Source organism: Tinamus guttatus, unplaced genomic scaffold (genome assembly GCF_059628265.1).
Source record: "Tinamus guttatus ecotype Peru unplaced genomic scaffold, ASM5962826v1 Tinamus_guttatus_pri_ptg000308l, whole genome shotgun sequence".
NCBI classification, from domain to species: Eukaryota; Metazoa; Chordata; class Aves; order Tinamiformes; family Tinamidae; genus Tinamus; species Tinamus guttatus.
Window position 1 is genome coordinate 1,993,013 of NW_028288842.1, and position 26,269 is coordinate 2,019,281.

Below are 26,269 nucleotides of genomic sequence, written 5' to 3' on the forward strand. Positions count from 1 at the left end.
AAAGTGAACACCACTGTCAGGATCTCCATGCCTACACTCAGTGAGACATTTTATCCTTTTCTCTTCATGCAAACATAAATTTGAAATCTCTCTGGATGAGTTTCTATTCTGTGCCATTCCAGTTTAAACCAAGGAGGACTGCACTGTCTTCATTATTCATTTGCACCTGCGTAACCACGAGGAGAATTTTGTGTTGGCCTATCTTTGTTTTTACTATAACTCTCCAAGTTAACATTCTTTCAGCTAGGGCAAATAAGAGCAAAAATTAAAAAATCATAGGTAGCTTGTTCACTCCAGGTCACTTGCATCTTTAAACAGCTGAAATACACATTTTATTTTATACAGTGGGATCATGGAATCTAGAACAACTCCCTGCACTTGCTTTCTGTTAAAGGAAGCCCAGTATTGATTGGTCCCTGCCTTTTCTTGACATGTGGAGTTATTCTAAGATGCCATTGATAAGAACAAGCCAGTATTTTTTAAGAGTTAAATAAAAAGTCAACCATTTATTTATATATATCAGCCAAAATGATTATTGCTTAGAGCAGAGGACATTAAGACCCACAAGGCTTGTAATAATATAAACACAGATGTGATGAAAGTAAAATATGATCTCGATTAAAGGTTATGCAATGTTTCCTTTAAAAAGTAGCATATTTGTCTAACAAAACAAAATACAGACAAAAATAAATAAATGCAGAGAATAAAGCATAAGCAAAAACACATGATGGAGGACTAATAAAATGAAGTACACGCAGTGAAGAGTGCAGCATTGGTGCAGAGGCTCCAGTTCCCTGCATTACAACAGTAGCAGGATAGTTGCTATTTTGGGCAGAGCCGGTGGTTTGCTTCCCAGGAACGGAAAGTCTATCACAACTCTGGAGCGCAGGGTCCTTGATTTGATCTAGAGGTTTTCTCAGGAGATCTCTAGACATAGCGGAGAAAATATAAGAACCCTCCAATCGCAGCAGCATTTGAGGGTAAATGGGCAGCAGGAAAGACGAGACTCAAGAGTGGAATTTTGTAGCTTCATTACACCTAGATTTGTACAGCTTTGAGCTTTCATATTTAAGCACCATATTTAAGGAAGGCTTTGTAAGTGCCTCACAAACAATCTTTAAGCAGAAATACTGCTGGCACTTTGAGTGTGCATCACACTGCTTTTATAAGCTTTGTATGGTCCTTGGAAAATGTAAAATGCTAGGTAAACACAAAGTGCTTACTAGCACGTAATGAAAAGAATGAAACAGAGCAAAAAGGAAAAAAACTTGATCAAGGTCATAGAGTAAAGTAGTGCAGAATTTCAGATGGACACAGGAATTCTGCCTCTGGCATGAGTATTACAAATAGTTGACTGAAATGGTGTCTTTTCTAGTTCAGATCGAGCTGCCTCTATTTATTCCCTTCTAAGATAAAAGGTTCACTTCTGCCTGAACATGGAGAAAGAAGAGACTGGAATTGGAGTTTGACAATCTTTCTAAATCAAGGATTAAAAATTGCACTTTTTCAATATCAAGAGCTGAATGAAAGACCGATAGCTCAGACGCATGAACCAGGGAGAGGAAACAAGTGCTGGTGGGGAAAAGAACCCAGATGATTTAGTTGGATTTTTAATCTAGCTTCTTTTCACATATTACACAGATTAGTTTAGTATTAAAAACACAGTTACTGAATTATTGTACTGTAATTTAAATCCAAACACTGCATCCCACTGTGGCACGCACTGAAGGTCCGGGTTGCACAGTTTATTACAAAATCATGAACTATGCTGTATATCATCTCACTGGCAATACAAATGTGCTTAAATGACCTGGCATAAGCACAGCCTAGGATGCTTTACTAAAGAGGCTTTTCATGACCTCTGGGAACACATTCGCCACATATTGCTGCCTATTTAAATGACCTTGACAGTACAAATTGCAGCCAAACGACTCAGAAACAAGAAGCCGGAGAGGGGGTTACTAGAAGAATGCCTCTCCCACCTCTCCAGAAACGCTGCCTCCTTTCCCCCCACCCTGTTCCTGTTTCATGGAGATCTTCATTTCACCAGAAATGCAAAATACGGAGGCCTGGCTGGCGTGTCTGGGCCGGGAGACAATGGCGCTATTGTTGTGCCCAGAACAATGCGGCCAGTCAGCGCCTTGGCCAGCCGCTCCCGCTCCTCCACAGAGGTCTCACCAAACTCTACCGGCCCACGCGCACACAGAGCCCCTGGGCAGCCCTGCGCCGCAGCGCTGCGCTTGTCCACGCGCCCGCGCGCCGACCCGGCCTGCCCCCTCCCCCTGCTCTCAAGCCACTCGTGGTGAAATTATCAGCGGTGATAATAAGAAGCTGAGAGGTAAAGGCAGTTGTGAAACACGCTGTATAAATGAATCATGCTGCTGATATTATCCTCGCTGATGAAATAATTGTATTAAATTAAGCAGGGATGTTCACATGACAGGATGGGTGAATTAGATAATGCTCATCTGCAGCTGCACCTCCTCCTGACGCATTCTCAAGTTTTGATTAAGAATAATGCGTCCCTTCCTGCAAAGGTGGAAATTTCTCTAACTAGACAGAAAGAAAGAGATGAAGACATATAAGCAGACATTTCAGTCATGATATGATCTGTGAACCTGCTGTTTGCATGAAGTCACTTTATCCTACTGTATCTTTGCCTCTGAGTTGCAGCAGAAAAAGCGCAAGAGGAATGACCAGACTCCTGTCAGAAAGGAAAAGCAAACGCACTTGGGATAAGACAGAAGGCAAGTATTAGAAAGGGCTGCTTTCTTTTCTGGCCTGCAAAGTGCACTGACTTTTCATCCTGTGCTCTCTGCAGAAACATCTCAGTCCAAATTTCTAACTATACTTTGAGCAGATTTTGCTATGGTGCTGCTTTGCTGAGCATCTTTTTCATGAACGTGCTGCTGTCAGGAGCTAGGTACTTTATCAACTTAAAGAACATTACCCAAAGTTACTACTTCTGGTCTTGTACTGATATTCCCCAAATACGAAGATCACCTCCAGTCATGGGACTCTAAAAGAAACGAAGACGAGCTGCCTCATATTTGTGCAAACATGATGTTTTTGTTCTCTCATTAGCTTCTTTGAGGGTACTAAAGTGATGCAGGCTTAATACATTCTGATTTTAGTATGAGGAACAGAGTCTTTTTCCAGTCCTTTTTACAACACTGGGGGCTCTTGGTGAGGGTATGCTCCAGGGACTTCCTTCCCTTTCCTTTTTCTTTGCTGGAAGCCTAGCTGCCAGGGAAGAGGTCTGTCGCTACAGATGCTAATTTGCTGCCCTGGAAACCCCAAGCTTTGATTTTGTTTAGCGCTGATGTTGCCACAGTAAAATCAGAAAGTGGCCAGGTCGGGTTTTTTTTGCATGTGTCCTTGTTGTTTCTCCAGGTTTTACATAGGATTCAAAATGTAGGAAGAACAAAAGAGGAACATGCAAAATGACCTGTGTGTAAACATGGAAGGCCCTAGGAGCTGTATGCCTTCCCCCAGCAACGTTCTTCTACCTGTGTAGCACCTACGTTGTGAGTATCACTCTATTTTTAGAGCTGTAAAATACATCTGCAGAAGCAGCAGAGGACCAAACATATGGTCATGCATCACTTGAGTCCTCCAGCTCGCTCTGACATGGAACAGCATGGGATATTTCAGCTGCCAAGCATCCTCAAAACAGTGTTTGTGGAGAGCTTCTGTCCAGAAAACTCCCCCGAGAAGTCTCTACCCAACGATGATCTGGGGCAAGGCCATTACCTTGGTGCAGCCACTGATCTGAATTCTGCAGGCAGACCTGCAAAAGCAACTCTCAAATCTCTTTAGGAAATACAAGCGCTGTACTGGGACCTAGCCCTTTTGTTTCTCATGAAGCTGAAGGCAGCCTGTTTGGCAAACAGACTACATCAAGGCATAAAACTTAGCAAAATGAGCAAACGGGTATGTGTTTACTCAAAATTCATTCATTTGGATTCTAAAATTCCTCAGAGAAGCATCCTCCAAACCATAGTTCCAGCTTCTGGCTGGCTCTGGACTGCCAAAACGCCCACCATGCTTGCAAAGTCTCCTGGTAATCTCCACAGACAAACAGCACAATGTGCTTGAGGAAAGCTGCCCGTGTCATATTTCCATGCTTTTTTTTTGCTTGATCATGAGTTTTCAGTCACACTAACCTTTAGGAAAACCTGAGAATTTGTGGATGCTTTCCCCAAATCAGATCCAAACTTCAAACAGGCATTTTCATCGATATAAAATGTAACTTGCTCCTATTGTCATTATTTTGCAGTTTGTATTTGCTCTTCCATTAGACTGAAATAAGCAGAATTGAGAGTTGCTTGTTTGGTTGCTTAGTATCTCATGCATGGATTTGCAGGCACAATTTGCAACATGAGGCAAAATTGCAGGAACAAAGTCCTTTTAGCATTTGGTTGCCCCTCATAATGAAAAAGCTACTTGTCACGCTGCATGTCTGAGTGAGCAAAAATTTAACTCAGCAGCCTCCTTTACAAAAAAAAAAAAAAAAAAAAGAACAAACGAAAAAACCCAAACACTTTGGTGAAACTTTTTTGAACACATCCTATCACGTTAGGCCTGAACTGGGAAGGATGCATTTGAGTAAATATGCATGAGCCCGTGCTGAAAGACTGGCCCCTTGGGGCTTTGCTAGGCCATGCTTTGTGCCAAACTTGAGCCCTTTTGTTAGCTTTTAACATCTAATAATTATTGTTCAACTGTACATCCCACATCACCACTGCACCTATTTATTTGGTATAATACTATTAATGAAGCACCTCTCTAAAGGCACAAGTCAGCTGCTAATCTGGAAGAATGACTTATGCACAGGTCAGCAGGGACTAATGCAGATAACACAAATCTGCAGGGGGTGACAACAACCAATTTTTCATGCTTTTAACCATGCAAATCACTATGTGACAAGTAAAAAAAAAATAGAGAGGATCACAAAATTGAGGCGGAAAGAAGGGAAAAGGCATCTTCCTAGAGAGAATGTTTCTTCCAAACAGCCGCCACTGAAATACATGGCAAATAATAAAGTGAGAGAGGGTAAAAAAGAAGTCACTTCTCCAGTTCTTCAGAGGAATATTAATTAAAGCTCATAATTATCCCTACAGCTTTAGCCTTTTTTTTTCTTAAACAAACAGGAAGAAAAGTGGGTAAATGAGTTGCCTAATCTCACGCAGCGAGTCCAATAGCTGCACCAGGAAGAACAGAGCCTCTGCCACTCTTACGCAGACCTAGGAGGTGTTTTGGTACTCAAACGCATCTCCCCAAATGCATCTCCAGCTGCTTCCCAAGAAGCTGCAGGGCAAAGTAGGTGGCTGTCAGATGATCTGATTGGTGCCACAGACATGATCCGAACTGGCGTTGAGCAGAAACTGAGGGGTCCCAGGTCCCCCCAGTAACAAGCCTGATGGAGAAGTGGAGCTAGGGCTTTAGGCTGGATTTGGGTTGCAGCCCCCAATGAACTTGGGGTCACCACCCTCCAACAAATAACCCTGAGGAAACGCGAAGTAGAACGAACAGCAACAAAAACAACAAAACCTGAAAGGACTCGGAAGGACTTGGAAGGAATTAAAATAAGGACCTGCAAAGCCAAACCGCGTTACAGACGGGTGTATTTTAAACGAGCGTGGAGAAACAGGAGCCACGCTGATCAAAGCCGCCCCCCTCCTCTCGGTGGTGGATGACACCTTCGCTGGGAGCACACGGCCACCTCTAACCCCACACCTGCAAAAGGAATTAATTTCAAAAAGAATACGGAGCAAAGCGCACCAGATCCAAACAAATTAGCAACAGTCCCCTCCTCCCGCTGCAGCCGGGCAGGAGAAGCAGAAAAGCTGCATGGACTGGGAGAAGGATGGGGGGAAAAAAGGAAAGACAAAGCAAAACCAATAATAAGACCCCTAAAAAAAAAACGCTGTTGAAAACTTGAGAACAAACAAGTCAAAAGAGCTTGAAAGAAAAGAGATTTCAAACAGCTTGGACAACTGAGAGTGGACTAAGAAATTCCTTTTCAAAAGCCACCTGTGTTTCCTCCGACTCTGGGTATCTCAGTGCAGCCAAGGTATATTTATCACTTACAGAGGCAGCTACATGTGCAGTAAAACAAGTAGGTAGCGCAGAGATAAAATGCACTGCTTTTATTTATAGACATATACAGGCTGTATGAAAAGTGTCAAAATATGTTTTGTAACTGTAGATATGACCTGCCTGACAATTTGTTTTTCAAACTAATAGCTTTTCAAAGGGAAACTATCAACACAAAACTCATTCTTCTTTAATGCTTGCATGCCATTAACAACATCCCAGATCACCGAAAATCAAAATGATTTTTTCAACTCTGTCTCAACGTATGTTTTTTTCATTCCACCTCATTTTAGCGGTAGGACCAGATCTAACCAGCAGCTCCGGATCCTGGGGGGCAGCAGGGGATGGGTCTGAGTATTTAAAGCAAACACATGCTACATCTCTGAAAACTGCACATATGGAAAAATAATAATTTTAAAAAAAGGTGAAATTTTTACTTCACCCATAGCCAGATGCCATAGCTAGGGCTTAACTGCTTCAGATAATACCTGCTGGCAAAGGTCTATGCCACATTTGTGCCTTATTTCTTGCTGATTGCTTGGGTCCTGCATGGATGCCCAAAGAGACTCGGGTTCATTTCCTGCTTTTGCAACAAACATCCTCTGCATGGACTCAGCTCATTCAGCTGGATTCATCAGCTAATTTTCTTCTGCACATGGTCACTGCTGTCTCTGCAAAGCGGTTCTAAAACACTATCAAATACAAATGTTGGTGCTTTGCACTAGTATAAATGACTACAGGAAGTAAAAAAGCCCTGTTTCCCTATAATTCTCTCTACTTATGGAGAAAATATGACCTCTTGTCTATGAAAAGGATTTCTTCTATGCAAAGTGCGTGACATATATGCATCACATATATGTTCACTTAACTGCTTGAGGACCCCACCCTTTAAAGCTCTTTAAGTTTAGCAAGTATTATTGATATTATACTTACATAATTATCCTAGCAAGCATATTAATCATAAAAATCATAATTAAAACTGAAATACACTGTAATTCCACTGCTACTTGCTCCTGTCAGTCCTGAATATAGGTTATAAGCAGAACAGCACAGAAGAAGTATTCAGCCCTCCTTGGTGAATAGACTGTTCAGATCTTATTCCTGATTCACACGAGCAAAAATGAAATCACCACCAGGACCAATATCAGGGCCAAATTGCTGGCAGGCACAATGAACCACTAATTGCTGGATTCATTAGTAAGACTCATAGTTTGTCCCCATGAGATGCTGAACACTTTCAGCTCCTTTTAAAACCTCTCGTCTTAGAAATTAAAATTAACAACTACAAACCAGTATTTCTGCTACACTGTAGAAACTCAGCAGGAATTTGAAGTCAGATCACAAGAATGCCAAAAATCTATTGTGTAAAATTAGGCAGATTTTTATCTACCATTTTCCCGCTAATTCCATACGCACATGCACACACAATAGATATTCCATGCTGTTCCTCAAGCCTAACCAATCAGTTAAAGTAGTTTTTGTAAAGCTGAAAGAAGACAACTGCCTTAAAAAAATACCTTTCAAATAGCCCCAGCATCACACTGGTAAGATTGGCCTATTCTTTCCAGACGTAAAACAAATGTCTATTTAAGAACACATCCAAATGCATTTCCATCACTCAGCCAGCAAACATCCACCTCCCAGAAGCAAACATTGTGTGGTATCGAGAGAGAGGAGACCTTTAGTCTACCTACTAGCTTCACTAAAGGCAATGAATCCAGCCCTAGCTCATTTCAAGTAGGTTCAGCTGTGTCAAAGGTTACCCACGAGCTATTTCTTGATGACTTATAGCTGATGTCTACAGATCTCCTCTTATTTTAATGATAACCTCAATGGAGACATTCAGACATTCTTTGTCTTCACAGAATTATACAAGAGGGAAGCTGACATCTTAAAAAAAAAAAAAATCCTAGAGGCCGATTCACTATTTCTGAACAGGGCCAGCTCGGGGCAGTTTTTATATCTTATCCTGGAGAAGAAAGACATTTCCCCCTCCCACATTTCTCCCATACTGAAACTGCTATGCTCTGTGACTTATTCTGGGCACAATCCTACAGAACTGACTCAATGTATCTGTCACCAGTTAATTAGGATCAAGACAAGACACTAGGATACTTGGAAAGCATAAGGTAATTTCATCGCTTCAACCAGTAGCAGCATGCTGGTTATACATACTACTTAACATATATATATTTATAACATATATATATGTTATATATATATAAACACATATATATAGTATGTTTTCTCCTGTTTGAGCCCAGAGCCATTTACAAAGTGAGTCCCAAATGATACCATGTATGGGGGCAATCCTTTTGCCCAGCTGAACTGTAAACATTTGTGTTCTTCGTAGAGGTGCAGAAAAAGCAGCAGCAAGACATTCTGCATGCACATGAAATTTAAGATGTCTTCCTAGTAAAATCCCAGATAGCTGTCCAAATCTGAGAGTATTTTTAGCCTGCAAATCAGGGTGCATGTGAGATCACTGTGTGTACATGCACGTATTTGCCAATCTTTACCTCTAAATATTTTTTGAGCTCACCAGGCAAATTCCATCAGGCTTGATGATGTTAGGAAGTACTCAAAGAAGCACCTGACTTGCATAAAGAGGCAATGGGGCAGAGACGTGGAGCACTGTAGGCATCTCCGCTCAGGAAGAGTCCCACATTTTAACAGACACCAGGGGATCTCCCTAGGAGAAGTCAACATCTCCTACCAGAGTCTAAATATGGCGAGACTTCACAAATGCTCGTGACGCCAGGAACAACTTGTTCATATTCCTTGAGCTACCTTCTCCCTTTGGCTCATGAAAAAGAGTGCTTTGCCTGCACTCTTCCTCACAAACTGGCCCCAATAAACTTTGTTTTGTGAACCCCCTCCAGCTCTTACCATATCACATTATTCAGCTTATGAGCTGAAGTTCTTTGGCAGGACTCACTCTGTGTAGAGAAATTCTCAAGCCTACGGCTGTGAAATTAGGAACTGTAAATCCAGACATGAAATGTAGTGGGCAAACAGTCTTCTGACACCACTTCAACTTCTGCTATCACAAATGAAACGCTACTTGACACGCATTTCTCAACCAAATGCGTGTGTCAAATTTCCCTGACCCCAGATTAGGCCTAGGCCTTTTACAAAGCACACTGAAAGCACAGCTCATCTGCACACTTGTGATGAATAATAAGCAAAATGCAATGAATTAATTCATCGCAGAGTTTTAATTGCTGACTCATGATTTTCAGTGGCCATCAGAAGCCAGCCTAGGAATATCCAGAAAGGCAACAAGATAGTTTCAGGGAAGACTGAGAATATTGGAAACAGGCGCAAAATGGAGTCATTCCGATCTGCAAGTGAAGCAGAAAAAACAAGAGTTTAGACTAGAAGTATTCAAGATTTTACTGAGGCAACCAACAGCTATATTCAAAATGTATTAAGTTGCAGCTGTAAACTGAAGTCTATACAGCTCTAAGCATTGCCATAAACGAAAATATTCACTGACCTGGAATGACTGCAGCCCTGAGAGAGCTACCTTTAGAAAGAGAGAAAATCACAAGAATCAGACATAATAAAAGTATTCTCCAGAACTGTGATAATCATGTTGTCTCCCTAATGGTCCACTGAATTAAAACTGCTTTAGTAATTCTGTCACTACATTACTCCTTTTTTCTGGTACACTGCTTCAGAGTTTTCTCTGGAGCACTCCGGAGAGGCATAAATGTACCCCTGAAACTCAACTTTAAGGAGCTTTTTGTGCCAATTTTTCCCATGGATATGTCATGTTGGGTTGTGTTTGTCACTACGCAACCCCTGTTGTGTTCTGTTAGCTTGAAATCATGTAACGCGATGTGGCTGATTCATGACGTGACATGTCACTGCTTGGCATGTCAGCTGAAAGCCCGTACAAACCCATGTGTTACACTTCCAAACACACATAGCTATTAAAAACCCTCCCCATTTTTTAAAAGTCCACTACCAGGTGCTGGCACATCCGCTCAAAAAAAGTTTAGGAAACACCAATAACTTATGGAATGCTAAGTTACATTCTTTCAGTGTCCTCAGGAGCAGAAATTGAAGAGCCTTCTGTCCAGCATTCCCACTGCAGACCAGGTCTTTTCCTCCGTGCACTCAGTTCATCAAGATACTGAGTGATGTTTTATCAAAGATACTTTTTCCTCAACCATTTCTTCTTTTTCAAAGATTCTGTCACAATATCGATTTATCTTCCCCTGCCTCAAAACAACAAGAAAAAAAATAGCAACTGAAATGAAAAAACAGAAGCTCAACTGACTCATTGGTTTAAAAATAATTATATATTCGAAATCAATTAATGGTCAAAGGAACATGATCAGGATCAAAATTGTCTAACTGGTTTCATATATGAGCTCTTGTTTAATAATGTCAGAAAATAAAATGATTTGCTGTTTCAGGTTGGCTGCCACTAATTTCTGCTCTCTTTGGACACCCTCAGAACATTTTTTTCCAGACCAAAAAAAATGTAACTCTGCTGAACGATGTTTATGCCTTTGCAGAATTGCAAACATGGAGTCTTCTTTGATTTGTCTCTGAAAATTAATGCTACTTAACTAAAATACTAAGTCTTAGGTTAATTTTATTTCTCAGCTACCCTCTAAGCTTTCGAAATACATTTATACCTGTCTCTACCTTTCAGCCACAATGGTCAGAAGCTTTTTGTTTAAATGAGATTGTTACACATTCACATGGCTCCAGCAGCTGAATCTTTAAAGAAACTATCCATTATAACAGTACAAGACACGGCTACACTGCTTTGAGAAACCTATATTCTCTACAGTAACAGGATTAACACGTAATTTCTTCTGAAACCCTCTTTCACACCCTTTCCATTTTACAGCAAGCAATTTAAAATGCATGCTGCACAACATATGCAAAGTTCTCAGAAACTTCAGTGCAATGTTTGCCAAGCCTTTAATATCATTCTAGAGTCCATACCAACCTATAAGAAGCTGTCTCTTTGAAATTGAAAATAAAATAGATTCCTTCTCCATTCTGCTGCTAATGTTGCTTCTCTTCAACTATTCACAGCTAACAAGGATTACAGATTAAAATGTTTCAGATTAAAAAAGAAAAAAAAGGAGTTTGTAGAACTTCCTTGTTGAATGTTAATCATGCAGCAACGGGTACAGCAATACTTACTGCAAACGAGATTTCTTTGATGCTTAGTTTAAATTGCATTCTGTCTGGACGTGTCAAGAGCAGCTAATTTCAAATCTAGCATGTAACATGCAAAAGAAACCACTCTCAGCAGACAACGCAAGCAGCTTCTGGAAGCTACCAAACCAATCATATTAAAATTTGATACATACAGCTCAGAAATTTACTTTCTGTGTTGAAAAGTGCTAGGTTTAGTAGCAGATAGGTACACTACATCCCCATGGACAGGCCTGCCATGGCAACCTATGGACTTTACTGTTATTATAGATATATTCCACAAAGTACCTAAACATTCAAACCTGAACTTGTTGTGAAAGAGAAAAATTGGTGCCAAGATTGAGGCATCTGACTTCCTTATAGCAGAATCTTGTAGAGTCAGAATCATTTGCTGCCTTTCAGGCTGTCTCCCACTTCATGAGGGCAGTACACTACACAAGCTTGTAGTGCTCCTGGAATAAGCATATTCCTTGACTTGGAGTGTCTAGCAGCTCAGGGTCTAGAAAACAAATCTCTGGAATAAGAGACAGATGAACTTTACTTGAAAGGAATTTCATACCAAGAAGGAAACTAGAAATTGCTGCAATACTAGTGCAACCGGCTGTTTCTATTATCTACACTTAAACTTGCAGCTGGTATTGGTCCTTCATCTTTTCAGTGCTGTGATAGATGTCCTGATACCTGGCAGCCCCCTGTGAAGAAGGCTGCCTTCCTCTCAAGCTGAACTTCACATATGAATGTCTCCTCATGGTTGGTTTCCTTTCCACAGTAAAAACACTCTCTCCTAAGTATTTTCCAACTATCCCCCCAAAACAAGTCCACATGAAAGGTGAGGATGACAAAAACAACAGCAATCAGAAAAATCAAATCTTTTCTGTTTTTTTTTTTATGCAGTTTCTTCATGCTGTCACTCCTAGACACTTTCAGTGCTACTCTTGGGACTGAGTACATCAGCACAACAGCTATCTTACGGGCATTAAAAAAAAATCCCATGAGAGCTTGTGAGTGTTTTCTTGCTTGGGGTTCCCTCGATCTCCTCTGAAGTGCTGCTCTTCCTCATTGAAATTCCTTCCTCCAAGTGTCACTAGGTGGGCAGTTCCACTGCAAGGCCTCTAGAGAAATAAGTGCCTAAATATTCCTAAGTAACAAAATAAGACATAGAACTGAAACAAATTGTCAGGTCCCAACATTCCTGAATGTTGAGAGAACCTGAAACTGGATCTGATTTTAGTGGCTGCCTCCTGAAAATAATAGCGCATGGTGTAATGTCTCAGTCTGCAGTGTCACTGCGAAGCCAGCGTTATGGAACAGTTACCCAACAAGGATGAAAACTACTCCCTGTCTGCCCGAGCTCCTCCCCGCCACCCCAAACCTTTCCCACTTAGGAAAATGTGGATCGTTGAATGGTTCACACAAGGTAAGGAAGGAACGTGTCAGGAGCACAGACTGCCTTGTAGTCATTACCACTTTGTTCTACATCTCTGTTGTTCCCCCTCTGCTCTCCCAGGACCTCTCTGCCAGAAGTGCAGTGGTCTTGCTTAATTTGTGGGGCTCGCTTTTGTTTTTGAAAACCACAGATTTCAGAGGGCTTTTGTTCCTCTTTTCTCTTTGTTATGGTTTCTTCTGAGTTTTTGTTATTAAAAGTACTGACCGAGTCTTGCAAGGGCTGGCTGGCTGGCAGCTCTGCTCAGGAGACGGGCTCCTGCCAGCGAGACGCGGTATCGGGAAACAGAGCTGTAGCAAGTTAATCTGTAAGAGCATCCCAGGAGCCCTGCCACGCAGTTCATTTGTTTTTAGGAAAGTGGAGAGGTACAGAAAGCAGCAAGAACGCTGTGTTAGTCCCTCCAGTTGCTGCTGCTGCTGTTTTTCAGATACTGTTATTAACACTGTTTTTATTGTTTGGAACACAGTCCCTATTAAAAAAAAAATCATCTTAAGAAGTTCCATGAACACACATCATTTCACTGTGCTCAGGCAAGTGGTGTAAAAAGTAATTGTTTATATGCTTGGCTGTCTTGTACAGAGAAGAGAGCAAAGAAGAGAAAAAGAGTCCCTAACATCCCGTCACCCACTCCACATTCTGCTGTTTGGGAGCGGGAACATAAGGCAACAAACAAAACAGGCTGCCAGGTAAAGAAGCAATTAGCTACAAGCACTCCATTGAAGAATGAACACAGATATTAAAGAAGTACCAAGTACTATAGCACAGATAAGGCCTCAGTTTATGGCTCCCTATACATTACTGCCTCTGTACTATCACCTCTTAACTGTTTCACAGCTATTTCTTACCTGTTAAATGGACTGACAAGAGGACAGGGAAATGCAAGTGCTGAATAATGTTTTGAATGCACTGATTTATAATGTTCTAGGTCTAACTGCTTCCCTGGTGCTGAAAAGTTTAATGGATTCATTTGCAAGGATTTTTAAATTAATGGCAGATATAGATTTGTGTCCAGCCCAGAAACTCCCCAAACCTAAATTGCAAATCTTGGAGACAAACCTATTGCAAACACAGCAATCTCCTAGCAGGGATGGTGTGTCTTCCATTACTTTTGGGAAACCCTTCACTCTAAAATACCCCAGTACTCTGCTGAAAGTAAAGACACCTTAATTCCCTCCTGCCTGGAAGTGCATTCAGCAGCTGCTGAGCTCTTTGATCAATAAAGAGGACAATAATTGCCATCAGGATACAGAGTCGCATGGACAATGTGCTAGTTTTGCACAGTACCTTTTTCCCTTCTCTAGCACTTCACAGACAGGAAAAAAAAAAAAAAGAGTTTGGCCCCGTCCAACACATGCAGTCACAGCATTTAATCAGCTGTACGCTGCCGAGATCAGTCCTCTTTATCATACAACTGTCCTCTTTATAGCTAAAGTACTTTGCAGTGCCATGCAGAACAGTTAGCTCATGTCTCCAAATATATTTGAGAGCATTAAATAATTAAAAAAGTGTTACAAAGGGGAAATGCTGATCTCCTTCTACATATGAATAACAATGTAGATATCACCTGAAGAGCTCAAATTAATTACTTTCCCATAACATGTTCACAATCATGAAAAACAGTGATCAAAAAATGAAACACTAAGGATAAAAGCAATGTATATGACCTCTGGTGTAGTCATAACTTGATGTGGCAACCAAACTGATACAGCTATGTCTGTAACAGAGCTTAACTTTTTCCCCCCAACATAAATTTTCACATTGTGTGCTAGCATACAAAAAAGAAAGGTGAAGAAAGGGGAGACAAAGACCTCCAAACAGCCGGGTTGCTCAGGATAGTCATCTAAATTGAAGTTCAAGTCAACAATTCGCCTGTATTGCAATAAGAAATATCATTTAAATAAGTGTCCTTGTTACTGAGACATCCTGGGTTCTCTCTCCTTCCCTTTGGATGTATTTTTTATCATTGTTATTGTTGGTGATGGTTTTACTTTGGAATACCATATTCTTAACCTGAGTTTCCTGCTTTCCTGCTGAAACTGGTAAATGCATTCCCATTAGCAGTTCTGACAGGGAGAGCAAACTCTTAACCAGCTCCCCATAGTAAATATTTCTTCTTATTTTTTTTCTAAATAGGGAAACCTTTGGTTGTGTTCAAGTTAATATTCCCATATCCAAAGTCTCCTCCTTTTCATTATGTCTCTAGGTTTAGATGTCATTGACAGTAAAGTCTAGAGCGAGTCAGCTGTAGTTTCCCATTGGGATCCCATTACTGGGATCACCTGGGTGAGAAGAGAGCAAAGTCCCTTTCTACCCTACCACGAGCAGGACACGGCTGGTGCATATGGCAGCAACTGCAACACTGTCAGCTGATTGATACTCTTCAAATACACAAGAAGCTCCCAAGGAGAATGATTGGCCATTTTATGGCTAATCTGTGCTCTATCAGAGGGACAAGCTCTAAGTCTCTAAAAGGAGATTCTGCTGCTGACTATAAGCAACAAGAAAGATTTTCAGTCCAGTGTTTACTCTGGTGATCAGAGGACCAGATAACACGAAAATGAAGCACCATTTCGGTTAAAGATTCACACTGGTATTTGTCTGGATAGTGCAGCTGAGGAGAATCTGATTGTGTCTATCCAACTGCTTAGTGCTGTTTCTGGCTTGTCTGAAACACATTTCCTTTCCTTGTCACAACTCCCAGGTGCTACTGCTGAGCAAATAGTAACATCACTGCCAGAAGTATTTGAAAAGAACAAAAAAATTGATTTGGACAATCTGTATGCTGTTGCCATTGATGGAGACACAACTGTGAGTAGGGTTAGGGCCAAGGTCGTAGGAAGGTTAAAAGAAAATCGCCCAGGAATTCTCTCCCGTCACATTTCACACTGAATTGCTCTTGTTTTTCAGCAGATGCTGCAGACAGTGCGCTGCCCTCCATCAAATCCTGGGAAGCATTTAGCTACATTTACAAGCTGCATTGAAAATTTACTCCAGAATCACTGTGTTTGAAAGATTACATAGGAAGGAATAAGATCTTGTGACACCCACGCACACTAGATGTTCTATTTATGTGTGCAGCAAAAAGCAAGGAGGAAGGACAGGACGGAAGCGGACCTGTTTACTGCTGAGGGTGGTGTTGCTGTCCTTCCTCAACAGGAAGATGCACCTCCTCTGAGGCCAGGGAAGCCTATTAGTAAGAATCCTAGCACCATGACAAGGGTCTCTCTCCAGGCATACATCATCTTTTATCAGGTTACTTCTGTTTTCCCCAGTGCACCAGTGTGCAAGAAAGAACCTGGAAGTTAATCATGGTACTCGTTGCTGGGTTATTCTGCCTAGTCCCTATCTTCATCTGTGCCTAGTCCTCTCCTACTTGCTTGGGAGCATGTAACCCCCTTGAACACCCATCTGAGCAGCATGCAAGTATTTACAGCATCAAGGGCAAAATGTGCTTAAGACAGACTTTGGAAATCCAGCACAATTTGGCAAACTTAAGATAGTTGCCTTTCAAATGGGTTGTGGAGGAGGCCTTGGTAAATTTGAATGGTATGATTAGCATACCGGCTGTTTTTAAAACTGCTCAAGAAGAAGCTGTGTTAAAATCCATTTCCGCAAGACACACGCATTTTCTTTTGGACGGGCTCCACTAGCTCTGTTTCTTAAATCAGTTTTTCTGGCACAGAGATTTCTTCTTGGAAGAACGTACAGCACCAGCTCAGTTCCCTAACCAAAACCTGACAGAATGTGCAGCACAGCCTAATGGCATCTCTCTTTCATGGTTTCCTAAAAGATACAGCACAGAAACCTGGGAAGCGAGTGAATTCATCTATTCCAGGTCACATCTGTTGAAAGGCAAGTGAGGCGACAGAAAATGCCAGGTTAGCCTGCCCAGTGCAATGTTCAAACACTGGTGAGGGCCGCTGATAAAAGGTTTGCCAGCATGGGGGTTGCCAAGGTCTTAGAGGAGTCTCGGGGATGTGTTCAAGTCTTACTAGATTTAAAGGATGATCTTTGGCAAATTCCCCCTCATGCTTCTCAGCGTTTCTAGAGCCAGCAGTTGTTCCATCTGCTGCTGAGGCCGACTTTGAAGAATCCTTGCAAAGAGCAGCACAGTAACTTTGACGTGCTACGCGAGGGAGAAAACACAGCTTTTCAGAAGTGACCTAGATGTTTGCCAGGAGCTTGACACGCTCTCAGGTAAGGCTGTCGCCTTGTCTCCAAACACTCGAGTGTATTTCCAAAGCAGCGCCAGTGTAAACTGCGGGCTGAAAATAGAGATTCGGCAAACAGCATCTACTGAAAGCTTGTCTGAGGCATTAACTGTTCATCTGTGGAGGCTTGATGCGCGGTGACTCACCGAGAAAGACCACCATGAATTGACTTCATGGATCAAGCTGCTGCTGGGAGGGGGAAAGGCTGTGAAACTCAGGCAGATACTCCTTAGCAACAGCTTAAAAAAGAAGAAAAAAAGCAATGAACACAATAAACTTCGGGAAATGTTGAACACAAACAGACTTTGAAAAAAGCAACGGAAGAGACAAGCTAAGGTGCATGGTTTCCACACACGAGCCGCAGCCTCTGCAACTAGCACAGATTTACCAGTGTGTTTTCTAAGCCAGGCCATTTCATTAGTGTGTAAGCTTTATTCTAATTACTGTAGGCACTAAAAAGGTTTCTTTACCATTTAGTATGATAAATAATTGTGCTTCCAGGCTGGAGTTCAAAGCTCAGCGTAGCATTCGCACAACACCACGGGCAGGTCAGGTGACCTTTCTCCAATTCCCCTCTCCCCGGTGCCGAGGACAGACAAAGTGATATGTCTGTCATACGCCATTACCATTAGAACAGAATCTTGTTCTTTTATTACAACTGAACTCCGCCGGATTTCTCAGCAGGAATGCTAAGTGAAATCAATGTCTTGGATTTCCAGGCTGAGCTTGGAGGTCACAGCCACTCTATCATTTCTCAGCATTATCCTTTCTCTTTCTCGCGCTCTCTCTCGGAGCCTCCAACTGGCACACAGCAGATTGAAAACAGCATGCATCACAGGGCTCACGCTGCACGATTTTACAGCCTTTTGGAGCCCCCTTCCTTTCCTTGTGGCCCACTCTTTTTTTTTTTTTTTTTTTTTTTTTTTTTGCAATTTGCAAATAAGTTTTGTTTGTGTCCTTCCACAGAGCTGCAAGCCAAAGGCACTGAACACCTATGAAAACGAAAAAGCAACAAAACACAAGGGAGAACAGAGTCGATTTTGACAGCTGCCAGTAAGACAGTTATGCTTGATGTTACCACTAGATATGGCAGGTCTACAGTTGCCACAAAATAAATACTGTGTCCCCTTAGATCTCATCAGACAGGCTGTTTGTGCTGGCAAAATCCAAAAACAACATTGGGATTTCAAGTGCAGTGCATCTAGCAAGCAGCTATGCGCACACAAAAACCCCTTGTAAAATGCACAAAAATCTCTTATAAACCATAGACATGAAATTTTGGGGAAAAAAAAGTATCATCAAACACTGCCTGACTTTGTGATTCCTAGCTGTACAGTATACAAAAGAGGAGGCCAAGCCAAGCACAAACTTGAGAAAGTCAGAAAGTCTGTACTGCAGAGAGAAGAAAGGAAGAATAGACCTTACGTTTGATCCATTAACACAACAGCCACTAGTTCCATCACTTTTATTCTTTGAACATACATCTCACTAAGCTGACAATGGCATTATTTATTTGTCTGGTTATTTTTAATCTTTGCCACTTTACTGTTAGGGTAAAAACGAAGACACTACTGTCAATTCAAGGAATCCTTTCTGACATGATAAAGGACATGGACAGCGTGCTAGAGGACACTAAAAAAAAGAAAGGACACATTTTTACCAAGCTCTTGTTGTCACTTTAATGGGACTGCTTTTTCCCTGAATTCCTCAGCTAAATTCCTATCAGTTGCTTTGAAACAACTAATATTTGCCATTCAGTTGTGACCAGTTCCCTGAGCTGCATTGTGGAATACACTGAACACATTTTATTCTACTGATTTAATGAGATGGTCTTTAGCAAAATATAGAAATAATTCAAAAATTATATTTGTCAGAGAGACGGCAATAGCAGCTGACGTTTTCAAAAGCAAATAACTTAGAAACATGCAGCCTATTAAGCAGTGTGCATCAAAATAATTTAGTGACTTTGAAAATTTTCTTTAAACAATTATTATATGTATAGGTCTGATTCTGCAAGACTTCAGGTATATTTATGTATTCAGTTAGTCCCATTTGTTGTCACTGGAGGAATCCTACCTAGAAGGTAAATCCAGTATGTTCCTTTTGGAAACAATCTTTAATGACTAGTTCAGATTTTTCAGTAGTCACTTTATGGGCAACTACAACAGCAACAACAACAACAAAAAAGGGTAAAATTTGCGGAATCAAATCTGTAACAGTACTTTTCGGATGAGCAATAATGAAAGATGAAAGCAAAAAAAAATATTTGCAAGATCTTATCACATGCATTTGTTCAGTTGATTTAGCAGAAGGCAAAGACAATATTTGTCTCTAACTTAGAACATTGATTTCAACCATCTTACTCAGTCCAGGTACCAACATGTTAGAATATTGCTGTATAGGAGCTTCAACGTGTAGAAGAAACAATTATGTACCTCATTTTGATAGAGCAACTGAAATTTAAACAACTTGCTGAGAAATCACAGAACCTGAATTACCTCTGCTGGGCCATCAAAGAAAGGCTGGACATATTTCGTGTCTTGCTTCTCGCTGTAACTAACTTGCCATGCACTGGCAGTGACCTCTTAAACCAGTGAAGATCTAATTGCCAAGCTACCACCAAGAGTAAGAGCTCATCACTTTATAAACAGTTTCAAGCCTGTTCTGTGACACAATCCACGCTGATTTAGATACTCATTCTTCCACAGACTCCCGCTGAGCCCCCGGACAGAACTGGGCTGCTGCCAAGATGCCCCTGTGCTTCCCATCTTTCGCAGATGCATCGCTAATGTGGCTCTAGCTCCGAGGGTGGAGGTGACAGTTGTACACTGGCACAGAAGGCCGGTGACCTCCGCTGGCTACCTGCTACCAAAGATGGAAGGAATAACAGCCCGTTCGCTATGGCACTGCCAGGGAATCCAGGGGATCTTGGTTGAGGTGGTACTCACTGCTGACTTCACTGTTCTCCCACTGTAAAAAGGGCACTAAAGAAATGTTCTTGTTTCCTAAAGCCATGTGAGAACAAAGCTGACTGCAACTGAGCGGCACAGGGGTATCATTCAGAAAAGGGCTGTGCAAACAGCAACGCTGTGAGAAACGCAGTGCGGCAGGGCCTGGTACGGTACCTTGCTTTTGGGCGGAGGGCTGTTTGTGCTCTTGTCTGTGTGGATGCTGGTCGGGGATACAGCAGCACCGAGGTTACCTTGGGGCATGCCAGGTATCTTGCCTCCCGGAGACACTTGCATTGCAGCAAGTTGGGCAGCATACAATTGCTATATAAACAGGAAAAAAAAAAGAAAGAGGAGAGAAAAAGAAGACAGGAGAGAGTGAGACACCATCAATTAATAAATAATCTTCAAAAATCTTCTCCTACTGCAGATACTGTATTTTTTTTCTGATGGGTATTTTTTATTTATCACATTGGCATATTTCAAGTCAAGAGCAGTCATCCTAATTTTTGTGATTCGTTCCTCAGGGGACAAATGAAAAATCCCCATGAGAAATGTCCCAGCTTCCATGTGTGTCCAGGGATTCAAAGCAACTAACAAACGCTAATCTTTATGGTTTGGCAGAGCCAAGGGGCAAGCTTTGTCTTCTTGAGAGGCTTTAACCATAACAGCACCCCCAACAATACCAACCACTGTGGAATTCACATGATGTCTGGTCCGAACGTTTCTGAGAGACTATTTGACATTTCTCTACCTTACTTGCTGCCTTTGTCTCATCTACACAGGTTGTAAGGTGTTTGGGGCAGAAAATTCAAAGCATTGTTTTTCCTTAGCACTTACTACAAGAGGATCCGTTAGGTCCTCAGATATCACTACAGGCAATATAAGTATATAAATATTAATGGTAGTGTATTGCTCATCAGCAACTGTAAGTTCCAATAAAGGCTGAGATCTCCTTGTGATAGATGTAAAAGAGGTGCAGAGCGGGAATGAGTTGCCCCCTCAAAACTAAACCAGCCACTTTAAACACAAACTTGATTATTAGCATGTGAGTACTTGCAATCAGTTAAGCACTGGAGTAAAAATTTAATGGACAGAGAGAAAACAGGTAAACTAGCTGTGCCTGGAAGCTTCCCTAACCTTAAAAAAAGGAAAAGAAAAAAGTGGAGAAAATAAACACAATGGCAGGAAAGGCAGTGACTGTTGGTGTTTCATGAATAGAGGGAACTCAAGCAAAGTCAAACAGAAGTCGGATGCTTGAGAGAGCAGGTAATGTAATAACAAAAGGGTTTCACTCCTCAGTCACAGTATCAGTTTCAAAACTCATGCTATCTATTATTTGAACTGTGTAGTACATTTGTAACGTGTAACACTGAACAGTGGCACATTCCGCCCGCGGGTGCTAAGAAAGCTTCTGAGATGCAACATGACAAGCAATAACATGCAGGAACATGGGTTTGGATGTGAAAAAAAATGGGAGCATCGATATGACTAGTTTAAGACAGCCTTGTTAGTGTTTGGTTGTTTTCTTGGCAGTTTCTCATTTATAGATACGTTGGTAAAACAGTAGTCAGATTGAAGAGCACAACAGAATGCCAACCCTATGCAGCACGGCTGAAAGAAGAAGATACAGACTCAGTATGGTCCAACTTTCAGGGAATTCTCCACACACACCTGTGAGAATGGTACAGAAACACCACCAGTGTGTGTTCAGAGCACAGAAGCCTGTAGCAAACACTCACCACTGCCAAATGCTCAGGTTTACTGCTCTGAGTCTAGGACAACCCATTAGGGGTGAAGGAGTGTCCATCATTCCAACCCCAGACAAACTCAATTCTATTTCTTTTGCATTATTAAAAGCACCCCATTTCTGATCTTCTAAGTGTAATCAGTTAGGCAGCAAGCCCTTACTTATTTCTTTTCACTTTTATTCTTTTCAGACCTTCTATTCTATTCAGCTTTGAATCCTTTTAATTTCTCTTCTTCTACTTTGATCACTGCTTGTTCCTTGTCTTAGTGTACTTCTTAATCACCATTTATGTATTCCTTTCTGCTTATTCTCACTCTCCTTCCCTATCATCCATTCATGCATCCTCTCTCCCTGCCTCTCCCCCTAATTTACTTACTTATTTATTCTATACGTTATCCCCACCCAGGCAGAGGCAAATGGATGCAAATCAGACAGATAAAAATAATCAAAAACAATCCAGCCACAAATCAGTCACAGATTCCAATACATGTATTTATAAGCTGACACTCATATCCATTCATTCTTTGAAAAGAAGGCTGAATCCAGCAGTAATATAGGGAGAAGGAACAAGTGTTTGTTGTGAACCAAAGATGAAGTATTGTAGCATGCACTTGAAGGAAAACAAGCCTACTTTTATGTATGAATTAATATACCAGAAGGGCAACAGTATTTAAAGAAACACTATACAAAGCTAGGGTGCAGCTCAATATCATCAGACTCCGGTCACAACAGGCTGAATTCCAGCTTTTCCTCTTGCTCCCTATTCAAAAAATGACAAAATGTATTGATGCAAGTATGGGAGAAGGACAAAATAAAGTAGAATGGCAGGAAAGATTCAGGCTTGTTGAGAGCCTGAAGCTGGGGTATAGCAGATAATAAGGTGGCAAGGTTTGAAAACAGATTAGGTATCAGAGAAGATGTCTAGTCCACAAGTAGAAGTAAAAATAATGAAGTTGGTGTGGACACTTGGTAGTCTGAGCCAAATGAGGATCACCGACAGGAGAGAACTTGTAGGAGAGGACTAGCTAAGGACACAGCCTCCTGCATATGTCTGATTTCTGTAAGCCTTTGAGAAAGAATTTTCAAACAGAATCCTCAGCTCCATCAGAAAGCAAAATCTCTGCCTCAAATACAGCTTTCAGCCTTCTGCTGAGGTCCAAACAGTGGATCACAAGCACTAGGCTATAAACTATATGAAATACAATTAGACATTATCCTGTCCAGGGACCTGTGCCAACTTACACCTGTTCAGTGATCACGGAGAAATATGTTGAAAGCCATGATCCCTTTCCACAGCTTATCATGAAGCACCGTTTTGATAATCTACACAAACCAAATGATGACACCAAGTACAGAGAGATGCTTCTCCAAGCATGGAGAGTGCATTTCACACAGTACAGTCTGCAGTGATCGGAAAGGAAGGAAACCTACAAAGCTGTCCATGCTTTGCATAAACTTCTGTCTTCCTGCTATCAGATTTGACACTGTACCTCTATTTAACTCATTCTTAGGCTTAAAAATGAAGATTAAAAAAGTTTTATAAGATATCCCTTATAAGACTCACCTCTCCTACAGCACAAATCAACTGCTGTAATGTGAAATACACCTAACGCAAGAAATGGCAAGGGTCTGGAGTCTAACTGACCATTAAGCTTACTCCCATACCCCCACCCATTGCAAGGAAAAGGACAGAATCACACAATATGCAGCACATCTCTTGGACTGTCAATATTTTTGAGCTTTGACATTATTGAACTTGTCTGTTCACATTTAGTTGTTTTAGGACACAATGACCTTTAGTTTATACCCAACAAAAGGGCAACGGTGTGACCATGTGCTGTGAATCAAGATAGCTAAATGACAACTATTTAGCCATCCATTCCATAAACTAAAACAAAAGAATACACCAATAGTTTTCTATTTTGAAACATTGCATGGGTCAGAACGGTGTCATTAGTCTTTATGCTGAAATATTTGTGTTGATTTTAACAGCAAGGAGAGCAAGGCCTCAAAAGCGAAATGAAAATGAAAACGTATTCTGTGTCATTGCTGTAATACACTGTTCTTCAGCTTTGTGAACACCAAACAGGGAATCCTCAAGCCACTTACGCAACTGCCAGGTAACCTAAAAACCCGAACTCCAATCCTAGAACTCAGGGAGGTCGTTTTGCTAAATTACAACTCATGCAGGAATTTCAATGCATACGCTCTTGACCGATTTATTATGGCCAAGGCATTCATTCGAAAACAGTGAACTGCTACTGCTTCAAACAAGTTTATTTTTGTTATATATGACAAATAGAATAACGATAATACTCTGCATTTAGGAAGACGGATAACACTCCTTCAAAAGGCAGAACTGGGCTTCTGAAAAAGCAATTAAAATGTAACATCAATTGTTTGTTTATAACTAATAACTCTCTTTCAGCTGCTCTGCTCATGTGCAATACTACATGTCTTCTCATTAACCTCATATGAAAATCTGCGTAGAAGCAAAATCATCAGTACAAAAGCACAATTTGATACATTTTAAAATGAGCAGGAAGTATAGTTATTTTTAAAATGTTGCCCCTCAGTTCTTAAGCTATTAAACAAAAATTCCCACTTCTCCCTAGGTCAGCACTCACTCATAATTCTTCCAATATATTAAAGAGTAATATTCAGCTGAACTCTCCAAACAGACTAGCTCTAACCGCTCTCTGCTCGCTGACAGTGTAGTACATCAACAGCAAAGCCTTAAGGATAGACCGGCTTTGAACACTTTCCCTTGGGCATTGTTGTTCCATGTTAACAATGCTCATTACTGCTTTGAGGGTTCACTAAAAATGAAATCTTGTTCTATTAATACGGAAAATGAGAATGAGATTTAATAGCCATTTTAAAAGGGTTGAACAAAGTGTTAGCAACTACCTAGGTACAGACAGTTGATCCAAACACATATGTGCATTTTTTACACCACCTTTTTATTAAAATATTTTTTATTAGTGAACAGTATAGATTGAGATCATTTCTTAAAAAAACACACACACAAAGAAAAAAAAAAGGCAGCAAAGGAAAACAAAGCAGTACCTGCAAGCCATTTGGTTCTCATATAAACTAGTTCTTCAGTGGAGTTACCAAAGTGATGAATTCACAAACCATTGTGCTTAAACATTTGGAACTGTTGACTGATTCAACACTTACTTTTCTGTTTTCTTCTAAGACCCATCATTAAAAATATACACATGAATGGCCCTGTTCTGATTTCAGAAATTTGATAGCTTTGATTTTTGCATAATCTAGATGAAAAAAAATAATTGTATAAATTGAGATTCTCTCATTCAGAACACAAGAATTTAATTTTCTTTACCTCAAATTTTAAGTTGAAGAAGTGCAAGAAAGGTGTGTGACTATAGCAGAAAGAATTAGTTTTGGATCTGTTCAGTATGTATTTTCTAAAAGTAATAAACATAGTAGAGAAAAAAGAATTCACGCAGAACAAACAATTGGCATGCATCCTGTCATAAAATAGGTTTTTAAAGCAGTGGAAAGGTAGAGAAGATGGCAATTATAAAAAACAGAAATAAGGTTGCCCTCATCCACAATTGGTAGAAATTCTTTCTAGATCTTATATGAAAAAGAGTTCTTCATCTAGCTCTTTATTACAGAAATGAAAGGCATATATTTTTTCATCTTCTCTAGGCCTGAGTTTCCTTCAAGGTTGTTAGCCAAGCATTTCAAAGGGCCACGCTAATCATTCAAAACTTCATCAAACGCTTTAAAGTGCAACTTGTTTGAATCAACTACAGAATTCTCAGAAAATAATCATACAGGAACACAAATTCATTAACATCCCTTAAAACCTGGCCCAAAGAGCCTGAGTGAATTATACTCAGTTTCCATATTTGAGCTTCCTAGGTTTCATTTTGGGATGCTGTAAGATAATAGCAATATAGTTCAAGATCCTAGGATGAACTTTCTTTTATTTTTTTCCTTAGAATTTTGAATAGAATTGGGCAATTACTATTACTCTATATACTGCATGTCTTTGTCACACCTATTTCTTAAAAGAAATAGTCCTTGTTCCCGGTGCTGAGGGATACATAGGTCCAACAAAGTCTGTCCACTCTTCTGGCAGGGCAATATGTAAAAGCATTTCCCTTCTTTATGAAGTTAAAAAAACAAACAAAAAAAAAAACATACAGGTTAGATGGATTTGCCTAAAAATTGTGGACCACACAGGGACTATGGAAGATACACCACACTTTGAAAAGCCTCAGTGTTCTCTCCCCTAGCCACAGTGACGAAGTAACTTCCTGTTAGAGAGCAAACTAGGTCTCCTCTAATTTCTTTAGTCTAGGGGAGAAAGACAGGTAAATAAATCATGAATCAAGAAACAACAATAAATATTTGGAGGTTAAGGCTGGGCAAACCGAAGCTAGATGAGAAATATTCCACTTTTTAACCAGAAAGTGTGGGTAAGACTTTGAAGAACTAGAGAAACGGCAGAGTCTTTGTTTCTTGATGTCTCAATCGAGATCAGATGTGTTTCTGGAAGATGAACTTTAAACAAAGAATTTGTTATACCCACTACTAGGGTAAATGATGAAATTCTACGTCTCGTTTTGTCAGACTAGACAATCGACTAGTC

The 26,269-nt window shown here is 40.7% G+C and overlaps 1 protein-coding gene across 11 annotated transcripts in view; it reads right to left on the minus strand.

Annotated features, from left to right (window-relative positions):
• Positions 1-26,269, minus strand: part of SOX5 (SRY-box transcription factor 5) — a 599,951-nt gene that overhangs the window by 34,789 nt on the left and 538,893 nt on the right. For all 11 annotated transcript variants that reach the window (XM_088528386.1, XM_088528388.1, XM_088528387.1 and 8 more), the window contains one exon: positions 20,067-20,213. In XM_088528386.1, the coding sequence (XP_088384512.1) occupies positions 20,067-20,213 (147 nt within the window). The remainder of the gene's footprint in view (positions 1-20,066; positions 20,214-26,269) is intronic.